This window comes from Pangasianodon hypophthalmus, chromosome 12 (genome assembly GCF_027358585.1).
Source record: "Pangasianodon hypophthalmus isolate fPanHyp1 chromosome 12, fPanHyp1.pri, whole genome shotgun sequence".
Classification (NCBI taxonomy): domain Eukaryota; kingdom Metazoa; phylum Chordata; class Actinopteri; order Siluriformes; family Pangasiidae; genus Pangasianodon; species Pangasianodon hypophthalmus.
The window spans coordinates 2,740,441-2,755,388 of record NC_069721.1 but is presented as its reverse complement, the minus strand read 5'-3'; the positions used below and the strand labels follow the sequence as shown (position 1 = coordinate 2,755,388).

The following is a 14,948-nucleotide window of genomic DNA, read 5'->3' as shown; positions in this document are numbered from 1 at the left end:
TCTGCTGCTAAGGTCTTGGTGCCAGATACCACAGAACACCTTCAGAGGTCTTGTGGAGTCCATGCCTCAATGGGTCAGAGCTGTTTTGGCAACAGAAGGGTGAACTACACAGTATTAGGCAGTTGGTTTTAATGTTATGGCTGATCGGTGTATATATGATATTCAAATATTAATGTTAATTACCAAATGAAGTATATGGGTCCCTGGAGGACTAGTGATTAGAATTAACACAGCTAATTCTTACAGTTTTTTCTGGAGTGATCTTAAAGTGTTGTTTTTTTAATGCATTTGTTGAGACTATTAAAGATGGATCTTTAGTCCCCACCTTGAGTCAGGGCTTGATTACTTTAATTCCTAAACCAAATAAAGACTCAAGATATGTAGTTAATCTTCACCCAATTACATTGCTCAACAATGATTATAAAGTTTTTACACATATTTTTGTAAATAGATTAAAAAATGGCAAAAATAATTTAATTAATAAGACGCAATCAGGATTCCTTAAAGAGAGATCTATTCATAATAACATAAATTTGGTTATGGATTGGGTGGAGTACTGTCACTTGATAGAGGATGATGGTTATGTTCTATTCTTGGACTTTAAAAAGGCCTTTGACTTGGGATACTTTTTTCTTTTTAAAACTTTAGAACATTTCGGTTTTGGTGAAAGATTCATTAATGTTATCAGAATGATTTATAAAGATATAAACAGTTCTCTATCTCTCCCTTTCAGGACACCACCAAGAGTTTTGATTGGCTGAGAGATAAGACGTTGGGATGAGGGATAAGGTTGCCCATTATTCCCTCTTGTTTTTATTTATCCATTTTGGTTAGTCATGATTTAACTGTCAAGAAATTAAATGTATGTTGGAAAACTTTAGCAATCAGTGAGTTAGCAGATGACACCACATTATTATTATTATTATTATTATTATTATTATTATTATTATTATTATTATTTTTACAAAATAAAGACCATCATTTGCCCTCTGGGGAACTTTATACTTTCATCTTAGAGACTACGAACAAGTGAGAACTTATGGCCCTACACCAGAATGACATAACTTATCTGTATAACATCCCAGTTAAAGATACAGTGAAATACTTAAATACTTACAATTACTAGAGATTTGAAGGTTAGTATGAAGGAAACATTTTAAAACAAGTTAGAAAAACCCAATAAAATCTTAAGTAGCTGGTTACAGAGAGATATTTCTATTTTTGGGAGGATTTTGCTGACCAAGGTAGAATATTTATCTAGAATAATTTAACCCCCTCTTTATATGTTGGTAATATTAAATTTAAGAAAGAAAATTGTACACATGAGACAGGCTGTAATCACAACCTGCTACCCTTGTCAAATTTTAAAAAATCAATTAGATAAAAACACTATTAAAACATACAAACACTGTAAACACTGTAAAAACACTGTTAAATATATTAGAACAGCTTATTTAAAATTTCCTCTTCCCCCCAAAGCAAAAGAAATACGCTTCAAAATCCTAAATGAAATTTATCCTTCTTAAACTCCTAAATCTAAACTTTAATCTTGAAGACGTGCCTTGTCATTTCTGTAATTGCTCTTCTGAAGATACAGAACATATTTTTTCATGCGATCTCTGGAGTGCCTTCTGGAGAACTCTACAGGATTGCTGTAATTGCTGTAATTGCAGGATTGTGGCTGCTGATACTTTTACTTTCACCTTAGAGAATATAATGTATGGTATAACCAAAGACCACTGTGTTCTGTTTTATTTGCTTAATAAAATAACACTGGCAAAATATTATATAAATAAATGTAAATTTCTTAAATCCCCCCTCTGTTTAGAATATTCAGAAATTAACTAAAACATTTCCCAGAGGCCTTTACAAAAATGAAAAGTCAAAAGCATTAAAATTGCTTGATCTTCTTCTAATATATAATTTATTGTAGAAAATGGGTTTGCCCCTCCTCTTACATTTTTTTTTTAAATTTATTGTTATTTATTCATTATTTATCTATTCTTTATCCATCTTGGATTTGATCTGTTCTGATGTGCTGAGCCTTCCATGTCAGTTTCTTGTTGAAAAAAAAAAATAGGCATAATGCTTATTTATGTGAATCTTGCAAAATGTATCTGTTTTTTTAGTTAAAGCTGACAAAATTGGACCAGTTTTTGTTACACATATTATTTTATAAACAGCACTCCATACAGAACACCATACTGCGAAAAGTTCTGAGGTAGTCACGCTTCTTGATGATTAACTAATCTTGTGCATTTCATTAGTAACACCTAGCTGCTAATTACTCTCTTAAGGATTGTGGAATAGGAAGGGTGTGCTTATTTTGTCCCACCTTGTTTCTGAATGGTGGTTTATTTTTTGGGAAAATGACTACATATTGAAATTTTTTTTTTAGCTGAGGTTGTTTGTTTATAGAAGTTGGTGAGGACCACATAACTGTTATTTAGGCCCTGATAAATAAAAACATAGAATTTAAGGAGGGTGTACTTTCTTTTTACTGTTTAATGCTCAGAGATATAAAGAAAAACCCAAGAGCTACATCATGTGACCTCTGTAAGCACATTAAATGTTTATGTTCATAGCACAATCAGAAAAACAGTACGACTTAGGTTTGCAGAATTGCATCTGAACAAACCACAAAAGCACAACAATATCTACTGGACTGATGAAAGCAAGGTGGAGATGTTTGGTTGCAAATCAAACACAGTGTGTCACCACAAACATCTCAACATGGTGGAGGGATGATGACTTGGAATTGTTTTGCAGCCACAGGACCTGGGAAACTTGCAGTCATTGAGACAATGAAGTACTCCACTTTATCCCAGAATATTCTTGAGACAAATATGAGACAATCTGTCCAGCAGCTTAAGCTGGTCCAAAATTGGGTCATGCAACAGGACAGTGATGCCAAGCAGACCAGCAAATCAACATCTGAATGGCTAAAAAAGAAAAAAAAAAAAGCAAGGTGTTGGAATGGCCAGACCTCAACCCAACTGAGATACAGTGGCGGGATCTTAAGAGAGCTGTCCATAAACAAATGACCTCAAACACCAATGAACTGAAGTAGTGTTATAAAGAGGAGTCGAACAAAATTTCTCCAGAATGATGTAAGTGACTGATAAACTCCTACAAGAAGTTACTGTTGCTAAATGTGTTTCTACAATTGTTATTTAGACTCTAATAAATAACAACAGAATTGAAGGAGGGTGTACTTTCTTTTCCCATGACTGTATATATATGAAATATAATAATTAATGTTTTTTTTTTAGAACTTTTGTAGAATTTTTGAATTTTTAATAATATCAGTTATTTTTGACATTAGAGATTAAGAAACATTACATAACATAATGTTGCATTAGACAACCTGATTAACGCCTAATAAAAGTAAATGCTAATTTACTAGAAATCCATATGCATACTCAATTCAGCCTGCGTTCATGTAAACAGAAAGAGAACAATAAGAAATCACTCTTGATTGTTTGAAATGTTTTAACGTTAAATAATGTTAAACAAATGATTTTATCTTTACATTCTTTCCCTACAGTGCTATTCCAAAATGAAACACTGCCTTTGCTAATCACTTGTGTTTCCAGGTAAATAATAGCTACACATCTATCTGCTTACAGTCAGCTTAAGAATTATTGGCACAGATGGGGAAGTTACAAACACATTTATGATGGACAAGTAATTGGGAAAAAAAACACTTTAGGAAAAGTGTGCACTTGTTTGATCCACCTTGGTTTAATACTAAGGACAGAGTTAGTGATTCAACAAACCCAACCTACTCCACTCAGCACCATGCCAGCCTTGTAGTGCGCAACATTTGCAGGACTGAAGGACGTAGACAGACAGATAAGATAAAATCAGTTTACTCTGTTTTATAAAATGGATATTTTCTAAAAAATCTGATTGGCTGAGGCTCATTCATAGATGTGGTAAAAGCTTAAATATACACACAGCTGTAACTGCATCACAATAATTGAATTCTGTATTAATGCACCAAATTTTCTGTCCATACACTGGATATAAAAAGTCTTCACATCCCTGTTAAAAATACTTAATGATTTATCATGAAACCAAGATAAATGTTGCTTGTGCTGTATACAATCAGTTGTCTCTCTGTCTTACCCAGAACAACCTCTAAGATCCTAACCAGTAGCACAGCATGGCGGTCGTTTGCTTCTTACCTGGAGGAACGGTCACATCATGTGTCATGGAGGGAATTCACATTTGCTCCATGCTGACTCTGCACTGGTGTACCACAAAGCTCAGTGCTAGGTCCCCTTCTGTTCTCCCTCTATACCTGCTGTCTCAGTGAGGTCATTTCCTTACATGGGTTTACATACAACTCATGATTTGTGTGGGTTATATTTACATTTATATTTGTTCTGCAAATTGACTACACCTTCTGTAAATTTGAGAAAATAAATGGATTAACATATTTATATTATATTTATACATTGTGTCATGGTGGTGATAGTGTGGTCGAGTCTCTGTTTGTGAATGGAGGGAGGATTCAGGGGGAATAAGTGGTAGGGTTGAGCACCCGTCTGTAATTTACTAATATGTATTCTGTGTTTCAGTGAGCAGTAAGGAGATAAAAGCAGGGAGTGGCACGGAAGCCGGGCAGCAAGAACTGAGCTGGAATGTGGGTGTTTGTGTGTGTCTGTGTGTGAGACTGTGAAAAGCATGAAAAGAAAATAAGGAAAATAAAGAGCCCTTCTGAGTGTACTAAGCCTGCCTCCAGTTTCCTCTTTTTCTTCTCAATCCATGAGAGTGTTACACTGGTGCCGAAACCCAGGATTTGAGGAAGATACACTGTCATGGAGCCCTCGCCACTCGCTCATATCAAGACCTTCGCCAACATCCACCACACTAAACATCAGACCCTCCTCTAGCTGCGCACAGAGCAGCACTTCAAGGCCCTTCTCCAGGCCCAGACCAAGCATCAACAAGTGCTTTGGAGCTTGGTCCAGTCGGCGAGTACTCCAGCAGTAGCCACAGTGGCTGCAGTGGCCATGCCCCACATAACGCTGTCAGAGAGGGAACTGCAAAGCCCTTTGAGCATGCTGTGGCAGCATGGGACTGGTCAGAGAACCTGCTGGGCTATTTTGCATCAGGCTGGCTGCACCCCTAAACAACATTGTAAGTGGTACCCATTACTGAAGTTAAGTGAGCTTGGCTGCCCCTTTGCATTATGAAGATGGTTGCTGGCAGAGGAGCGTGGCACCAAAGACGTGGTAGACCTTATCATACCAGAGCAGTTTGTCGCCAGGCTGCCTGAGTGGACAGTGACATGGGTCCAGTGCCACTGTCCAGCATCGCTGGAGGAGAAAGTGCAACTGGCTGAGGTTCACTTGGTAGTGTATCCCATGGAACACAGCATGTCCCCATCTCTCCCTCCCTATTGCTCTTTCCCTTCTACTCTTTGGCCCTCCCAGTCCCTGCTCCTCGGAAACGGGGCCCCTTTTCCTCCAAAACCACTTCCTCAAAACCAGTTTCCCCTCACCCCTCCCACCAAGACCCGTCTACTCCTCCATCTTCTGCTGTTTCTTTCTCTTCCCCACCTCAGTTCAGCTTCCTCAGGACGATGGGTGTAGGAGTAAGGCCTAGGCAGGTGTGCAGCTGTTGCAGGAAACCCTAGCATTACCAGGATCGAAGCCATGTAATGGAAATGGGGAATTGGTCCCCTTGGGGATTTCCCCTTGGAGCAGTCATGGGATGAGACCCTCAGGCTTGCCTTTGGCCAAATGAAAGTAGTTGGTGGTTGGCAAATCCAGCCAAACGCTGCACTGTCCTACCAATATTTTGCTTTTGTTAAGGATAGATTATATTGAGTGATGCAGGACACTCATACAAAAGAAAAGATGGCCAAGTTGTTGGCCCCAAGGAGCCACAGGGAAATGCTTTTTCATGTGGCTCACCATAATCCTATGGCACAGCAGGAGAAAACACTGAATCTCATCTCATAGTGAATCTGCCGGCCACCCCAAAAGCAACATTGTGCCCCCTTCCATTGATTGAGGCCTCCTTCAAAAGAATTGGGATGGACCATTAGAATGGACTGCACAAAGACATTGCTTTATGATAGTTTTAGTCGATTAAGCAACGTGATACCCAGAAGCCTCTTCACAACATCTCAGCATGCAGTGTTGTGGAGATACTTCAAAATAAGCTACCATGTCGGAATCCTGAACAAGATTCTGATCAAAGCATCACATTCATGTCAGGTACACTTTGAGAACTGTACAAATTATTGGGGATCAGATTGATTCTGATCAAATCATGGAAAGAGGAGGTCCCTGTGGCTTTGACAATGGTGGTTCCTGAGAGGGAGGGGCTGGGACCAGAGGTGAATCTAAAATGTGTGGCTCAATCCCACTCCGTCCCCTGTGGAGACCATTTCTCACCATCCTAAATCACAGAGGTTGCCAAATTGCAAGCAGAGTTTTCCAGAGTATTTTTGCTTCTAGCTGGTCATAATAATCTCATTGAACACTACATTGAGATGCCCTGGGAGTGGTTGTATGCAGCTGGATTGTTTAGGTGTGGCTTTGGTTTTATTCAACACTGGATTTGACTAAGGGATATTGGCAGATCCCCTTCACCCCAATGTCCTGTGAGAAAAAAGACCTTTTCCACTCTGCTTGGGTTACAGCAATTTGTCACTCTCTCTTTTGGGTTATTCAGATCCCTGGCCACATTTCAATGACTCATGCACAGAATCCTCCACCCACAAGCTGCCTATGCTACAGCCTATTTAGATGATATTATGACTTATAGTAATGACTGGAAGTAGCACCTTCAACATCTGAGGGCTGCTGGCTGACTGGTCAGGTGGAAGTATGGTATCTGGGCTACCACTTGGGTCATGGGCAAGTGCATCCCCAAATTGATAAGACAGTATTGATTGTGGCCTGCCCGAGATCCAAAACCAAATAGGAGGTGAGACCATTTCTGGGGCTAGCTGGCTTTTATCATATCATTTTATCATTTTTGTCACCAGCCCTCTCACTCAAAAGAGGGTGCCAGATCTGGGCCAGTGGGTGTATCCATGCCAGTGGGCCTTTATTCAAGTAAAAGCATCACTTTCTGGTGGGCCACTCTTACATTCTCCTGATTTCTCTTCCCTTTGTTTTACAGACAGATGCATCGGACAGGGGGCCATGTTGTCCCAGGTGGTGGAGGGGAAGGAGCATCCATATAGCGGAGCATTACTTATTTATTGAATACTGAATTTTATCATACTTTTTTGGCCACTTTATAAAAGCAATAAGCCAAAAAGGGCATGCATTATAGTGATTATGTGTGCATGATTATTTATTTTCTACATTTTTTACAATTATCTATTGTCAGTCTGTATGTACATCTCTCCTAACATCTCTTTGTACAGTATACTGTATATGCTGTATGTCTGTCTCCATGACATGTCTCCATGTTCTCCCACACCACTCCATTACTTTACTTCCTCCACTGGCTTCCTGTAGCTGCTTGCATCAGATTTAAAACACTCATGCCTGCCTAAAAAGCCAAAACCGACCAACATCTGCGTACATTAAGGTACTTACATCCCTCCCTGCCCCACGCTTTCTCCAAGCCTTTAGCATGACTCGACTGGACCCACCATCTCTCAGGATACAAGTACACAAGCCAAACTAGAGTGACACATCCTGCCTTTTGAATATGCAGAAATTTAATTCAGTTATTAACAGCCCGGTTGGTTTAGTAGACCTCCAGCTTCATAATTGTACCAATTCTATTTAAATCAAAATTTAAACTGTATGCATTAAACTCAATGAAGAATATAATTGAAACAATTCTTTGCAATTAAATCCTCAACTTGATTTGTTTTAAAAGAACAATATTAATAATTTTGGTGTGGTGTTTGTACCTATTGAGCTGAAACAATGATCATTTATCTCCTGGTTTCAAATTAGCCTGATTCTAACAATCTCTCCCTCGTTCTCCCTCTCTCCTCTGTGGAGCTACACATTCTACTCCTGAGATGCCAGTGATCCTAACCCTTTCTGCTCTCCGGACCTGCCTGACCCAGCCTGATGCCCTACTTCTGTTTGGAGTTCTCATCGGTTGAGTTCACTCGTTGCTGCTGGGGGTGGCCCCATATGGATGGCCTCGTTTGGATTACTGGGGATGGTTCCACCTGGGGGCTGTGGAGGTGGATTGGGGATCTCATATGGAGTTGTACTGTGATGGCTTGGGACTGTGATTGCTGTGGTGGCTTTGGGGCTGCGGTTGCAAGCTTCGTATTAAGCTTCGTATTCAGGACTCCATCAGTGGACAGTGGATCGATTTTAACCAACCGGACTTCTTGCGAAAACTGTGATGAAATTACTGGTTGCACATTTGCACTATTTGTCCATATAGTACACAATAATAGAAGGGATTTATTTATAATTGCACTATCCGTTAGCACCCAGATGAGGATGGGTTCCCTCAAGGTTTCTTCCTCATATTGTCTCAGGGAGTTTTTTTTTTTTGCCACGGTCACCTCTTGCTTGCTCATTAGGGATAAATTCACATATTTACAATATATTTTGAATCCATTTATTTCTGTAAAGCTGCTTTGTGACAATGTCCATTGTTAAAAGCGCTAAACAAATAAAATTGAATTGAATTGAACTTTCAGTCCTGTCTCTGTGTGGATAATTTCTAATAAAAGTCAAGTTTCTAGTTTTAATTATGACTCGGAAGCATGTGTCATGACAACCATTATGTTCGTTTACATGATTGATATTGAACAGAGTTTTAAACAATAATTAGTTGCAAAATACATTCTGTATATATTTCTATAGTATTTATATATATATATATATATATTTTAATATTTTTATTAATTTTATCCTCAAGTGTATCTTTTATACCTTTAGTGTGTAAGTATGTTTTACCTGGAAAGATGTATGTAGTACATCCTTAATGTATTACTTTAAAAGCTAATTTAAGGTACAAGAGTGAAACTTAAGGTCTAATAGTGTACTTAAAAATCCAGATTGAGGACCACAAGGGGAATTCAGTGTGATAGTGCATAAAGTTTCTTAGCACTCTTCTCCAGGCGGTCCTTGTACTCCAGGTAGGTGTAGTTACACTCGGGCACTCCCTCCATCCCGTACATCAGACCCCAACAGCAGCAGGCTATGACCGCCGTGCTGTCGCTGTCTCCTGCACAGAACCAGAAGAACAAACAGATGGGGAAGTTACAAACATTTATGGCCAACAAGTCAAGACTTGAATAAAAGGATGCACTCCACCATTGCAATATTGTGAAGGTGGAGTAATGATTCAATACACACAACCAAGAGAACCTCACCTAGAGTGAGTAATCCATGGGTTTAGGCACAAAGGTTTACACCCTAAATTCTAATTTGTCCATCTTGATTTTATTCCCACATGCCTTCTCAAAAGCTGCATTTACACCATGTGATTTCCCTTTTTATAAAAAAAATCATTTGGGTCCTCATGGCCAGACTGTGTAACGGTTTCTTCCCCCAAGCCATCAGACTCATCAATACCCAGAGACTTGACTGACAACACACACACACTCATACTCAACCGAATATCATCCCAATCCCTTTGCAATTTTTGCACATTTCTGTAGTTACCACCTACATTTTGTTTTGCTGCTACTGTATTTATAAAATATTGTATATAAGTTCTTGTCATTACTATACTCTCTACCTGGCTGCTACCACAATAACTGCTATGTCCATATACGGTATAAGCTTATCTGCTGAATACTATGCCATAGTTATGTTTACATTCAGCAATTTATTATATTGTTATTCTTTTGTACTACTGTTATATCTGACACCTTCATACTAGAACTGTGTACTGGTCAGTGCTGCACTGTCTCTTACTGTGTCTACTGTCCTGTTTTAGTGGTTATTGTACTGTTTTTTTTAGTAGTGTTGTACTGTCTTGTGCTGTTTGCACACTTCTGGCACGTGCACTTTATGTAGAAATGTGTAGTCTCTCGTAGTTCTGTGTTGTAGTCCTGGTGGACCATTATTTCATTTCACTGTGTACTAACTAGCTATATGTGGTTGAAATGACAATAAAGCCACTTGACTTGACTTGACACGAGAAAACAAGCAAGGGCCAAAACCAGGAAGTAGAAAGAGAAGCAAAGGAGGAAACAAGGCTTGACCTTAATGACATGAATGCATGATAAAACTTTGCAAACAGGAACTGAAAGAGCAAAGCAGAAATAACCAGAATAATCAAGGTGAGACACAGAACAGGTGACAGGGTAGAGACAGAACCAAAGCCAAAGCAAAAGCATGTCATAAAAAACAGAAGCACCTGGAGTGAACTTAAAACAAAATGACAGGAGAGCAGTGCTCATTGCACTCGTAATTGGGTGCCAAGAGGAATTTGTGATATGCATTGCTAATGGAAGCTAAAGTAACTAATCAACATTCTTCTTTCCTGGATAGTTGAACATGAGAGAAATTGCTGACCTCCGTGGAATCCTGCCCTGTTCATTAGCTCCTCCCAGTTTGACCCCGCCCCCAGGAGGGCATCCAGAGCTATCATTGGTGCATCGTGACCACTGCTGCCCCCCCATCCAGACCAGCTGAAGCTTTTGTATGCCTCGTCACGTTCAACAGGTCCGTATAGCTCAGGAAAGACCACTGGACCACTTCCTAATGACAAACCCCTCAACTCAAGATACCTGAGAGAAGAAAGTGATATCACTGATATCATTTTTATTCAAATATCTGAAATACTTCTTCAGATTATCTCAGGAGCTGCAATTACAAGGCAAATCAGGAGTCTCACCATTCCCATTTTTCAGTAAAGTAACCCCAGTCTCTCTCCGTCTCGTGAACGGCGTATCCTGCTGACCTCACAAACTCCTTTGCTATTGGACAAGCCTCCTTCACTAAGCCCAGCCCCCAGGTCGTGATTGGACGGCGCTGGATGGCGTAGGATGCAAACAGAGCAGAAGCCACGCCCCCGAGGAATCCGGTTGGATGAGGGTGGGTCATTCTTCCAGTCTCCACGGCAACTGCGACCAGTGAGGAGAGCTGCTCTGGTCGAGGGTATCTGGTGCAAAGGAAGTAGCATCGTTCAGATGAAAGGTAGTTTTATTACACAGTATACTGTACAGTAGTACAGTAATACTGTATAGTTATTTATTCAAACCTCAGGCCGATGCACATAGCCCTCATGGCAGCACCACATCCTCCACTTGTTTGGTCGTAAGCTATTCTGTAGCCTCCAGGAGCTCCTGGCTTTAACTGATTCACACCTATGATGGAACACCAGAAGTATGAAACAAAACACTGATATGTTGTGAACTTGTTGTGGGACAATTCATGCCTTGGTTTTTTTTTTTTTTTTTACCATGGATGGTCATCGCTCCTGGAGCCCTCCCAGACATATCCTTCATACCCTTTATGTAACGGGAAGCCACCTCATGCAGCAGCTCCTCACCTTCCTTACCTACGAGACAACAACAGGAAATGACATGTGCCTTTGGTCACTGTGGATTCAGACATGCTGTTGGAAAGGTTGATTCATCAGTCACAGGAGGAACCTGTGGTTAAAGCTTCAGCAGTCGCCAAGTGAAGCACTGTGTCATCGCTGACTGGCCAATGAGGAAGCCTAACAGAGATGTTCTTCACTCCTCCAAGCTTCTGAACTTCCTACAAAATTGAAAGATGAGAATGTGTTACTCTTTTGCAATCTAGTTGTAATGACCAAGAAATCATGGTTTTTCCCAACTGGTACAAACATCATGAGTAGCACTTCAGGTCCCAAACCTACTCCCAAGTTTGGCATCATTATACACTATATGGCCAAATTATGTGGACACCGGACCACCATACCCATATGTACTTGTTGAACATCCCATTCCAATTCCATAGGCATTAATATGGAGTTGGTCCCCCTTTACTGCTATAACAGCCTCTACTCTTCTTCTTAGATTTTGGAGCGTGGCTGTGGGGATTTGTCCATTCAGCTACAAGAGCATTAGTGAGGTCAGGCACTGATGTCAGGTGAGGAGGCCTGGCATTAAAATTGCCATTCCAATTTATCCCAAAAGTGTTCAGTGGGGTTGATGCCAGGGTTGAGTTTTTCCACTCCAACCTTGGCACAGCATGTCTTCACGGATCTCGCTTTGTGCACAGGGGCATTGTCATGCTGAAACAGGATTGATTTCCAGTGAAGGGAAATTGTAATGCTACAGTATACAAAGACATTCTATACAATTGTGTGCTTCTAGCTTTGTAGCAACAGTTTGGGGAAGAATCACTTTTGGCCATACGGTGTACCAAGGTGTTGCTTAGGTATGAAGTTTCTTCCTGCTTGGTGTCTTGAAATATAACATATAATTTTGTAATGATTGGACAAAATCTTTAGGAGTTTCAAATATTAGTTCAAGAAGTTAGTTCAAATGTAATTGGGCACAGCTAAAGGTTCCATATTTTGTGTGTCATTAGCTAAGAAATGTGTGTACGAAATTTGATTGGCTGCCTCAATTAATGAGATATATTTGATTTTGAGAATATTTAGCAGCATATATCATAGTCCAGTTACAACAGCTGTCAAAACTGCAACAGCCATCATGAGTTGCTCCAGTGGAGATTGAGGATGGAGTTTGATTTTAACAGTCACCCAAGAATTTAAGGAAAAAAAAAATCCAGATGATAGGCTTATGCTACAAAAGACTATTTTTAATTTTTGTTGCAAATGAACATTTGCCCATTTATTGCTTGATTAAACCGCCACTTTTCTTTTGGTCAAACAGTAAAGATGCTAACCATTTTACTTTGGGAACAAGTGTGTAATGATAATCATTAGCATAATCTCTAACAATCGGTAGAATGACAAGCTGAGTTTTTTTTCTTATTAACTTCAAGAGAGAGAAAGGAGACAGGCTGGTGAGGGAACGACTGTTTCTAGCTGCCATAGTAAGTGATAACAGGAACCAACTTGTTTTAGGGACGTTCCACAAATTCAGCTTGAAATGGATAAAAAGCAAAATGTGCCTTTCTTAAATATATATATATATATATATATATATATATATATATATAGAGAGAGAGAGAGAGAGAGAATTGCAGACTGGTTTTTAAATGTAGACATCAACTGGCCACAGCGGTCTGTGAGTCTAAAGGTTAGGCTCTAACTATTTTAAGGAAAAGGAAATTAGTAATAATCGTGTCTTATACCTGATGGATATTTGGTCCAGAATAATTAAACTCCCACCGGTAGCCGAGAGCGTCCCCCACACCGCTCAGCACCATGCCGGCCTTGTAGTGATCGACAGTCACAGGACTGAAGAGGACAGAGCAAAAAGTTATCATATCAGTTTTATACAAAGCCCTGCTGGTGATATCCCTACTTAAATAAATAATAATAATAATAATAATAATAAATAACCTGTGGCCATGATAATAACACACCCAGCCAATCCATTTTTTTACTAAAATCCATTTTTTTTTTTTAACTCTTGGGTGTTGGTCTGCCCTCTTGTTTCATTTTCAGTCTCTCCTCATAAATACAAGCATTAAAACACTTCTTTTTTTCAACATTAGCAGTGTCAACCATTTCATGCCAAAAAGCAGCTAAGGTTCTAGCTGAAGAAGGAAGTGACAGCTAGCTAAACTTATTAAAAACAATTTTAAGACATGAGAGCAAATGCATGCAAATTACTTTATACCTAAAGTTCATTTACAATATTTACAAATTACACCTAAAACATCCTCTAAGTGATTCCAACTGCTGCTAATATGTTGAAGTTATGCTAAGACATGTCAGTCATGTTCATTCCCGAGTTACTGATTGGCAGCTGGTTACGAGGTCCCGCCCCTTTGAGAGGATTGAGACCAATCATCACAAGGAGAAGCAGTGCGTCCGGGCGGGACAAACGAAGAGCGCGCTGTCCAATAAGCGTCGAGATGTTTTTTTTCTGCGTAAAAACTGACCCGCCCACACGCCATTCACTGCCAATGAAGCAGCGCTTGTGGGCGTGGCTCAGAATGACGTGTTGAAAGTCCATTTTTTCACGTTAATTATTTTCACTGTTCAGCGGAATGTGACATATTTAGTCATTTATTGAATTTCTAAGATTAATAAATAATACAGACACATTTCTTTAGCCCTTTTTAATGACATGTTGGGGAACTTTTACTTCCTGTGTAGTCTTCAAGCAATGGTGCACGCGCACACTTTTTCCTTCATTAATGTACATAAAAGAGAATTTTTTTTTTTTTTAAAGGAACTAAAACAAACCCATAATTTTAAGATGAGTTCAGTTTGAGTTTGTATTTGAACAGAAAGAAGCCTCACCTCTCCATGTTTAGGACTCTTTTCCACCTCTGGTTGAGTTCTTTGTCTTTTCCTCACAGACTTTAAATCAGATGATTAAGTGTTTTAGTCACAGTTTGAAGTCCTGGAGTGATTTCAGGAAGTCAGCTCTCTCTCACACACACACACCCACACCCCCACACACACACACACACACACACACACACACACACACACACGCCTACCTGCCTTTACATGCTATCATTCTGCAAGTACACAACAAGGAAGTGCTCAGTCTATAAACACGGAAGTGATTTCAGTGAGCAGCGTCATTAACACACACGTCCACTAGGAGGCGCTGTGTCCAAACTAAACAATCAACCTGAAGTGCACTTGGTTAAATCAGACCTCAGGATGAATTCAGCAGAGTATTGAATGAACTGACAAGAAATATACATGCACTCTGATTGATTTGTGTGTGTGTTATAGGATTTGTAGTATACAACTGCACATGGTAATACAATATGACTAACTGTATGTGTATAATGTTTTGCACTGATGTGTGAGCATTGCATGTCTGTGTAATGCTACCGGAACTTACATCTGAGCTGATGGACCCCATAATTCTGTGAATTATATATGAAAATATCAGCAATTTCATAGAAGTCGCA

At 39.6% G+C, this 14,948-nt stretch overlaps 1 protein-coding gene across 1 annotated transcript; it reads right to left on the bottom strand.

The window, feature by feature from the left end:
- Positions 1 to 8,554: 8,554 nt before the first annotated feature.
- Positions 8,555 to 14,543, bottom strand: LOC113547477 (ADP-ribosylhydrolase ARH1). Its single transcript, XM_026947841.3, has 8 exons — positions 14,320 to 14,543; positions 13,200 to 13,305; positions 11,561 to 11,669; positions 11,368 to 11,466; positions 11,167 to 11,272; positions 10,801 to 11,067; positions 10,479 to 10,693; positions 8,555 to 9,180 (listed from the first exon to the last, which is right to left on the bottom strand). The coding sequence occupies exons 1-8, from the start codon at positions 14,325 to 14,327 to the stop codon at positions 9,032 to 9,034; spliced, it is 1,059 nt and encodes a 352-aa protein (XP_026803642.1). The 5' UTR covers positions 14,328 to 14,543; the 3' UTR covers positions 8,555 to 9,031.
- Between the last annotated feature and the right edge of the window lie 405 nt (positions 14,544 to 14,948).

Coding starts and splice junctions, on each gene's coding strand:
- LOC113547477 (XM_026947841.3), bottom strand. Junction 11,068..11,166: donor GCTATGTGCATCGGCCTGAG/GTTTGAATAAAT, acceptor CCTTTGCACCAG/ATACCCTCGACCAGAGCAGC. Junction 9,181..10,478: donor CAGGGCAGGATTCCACGGAG/GTCAGCAATTTC, acceptor GGTTCTGTGCAG/GAGACAGCGACAGCACGGCG.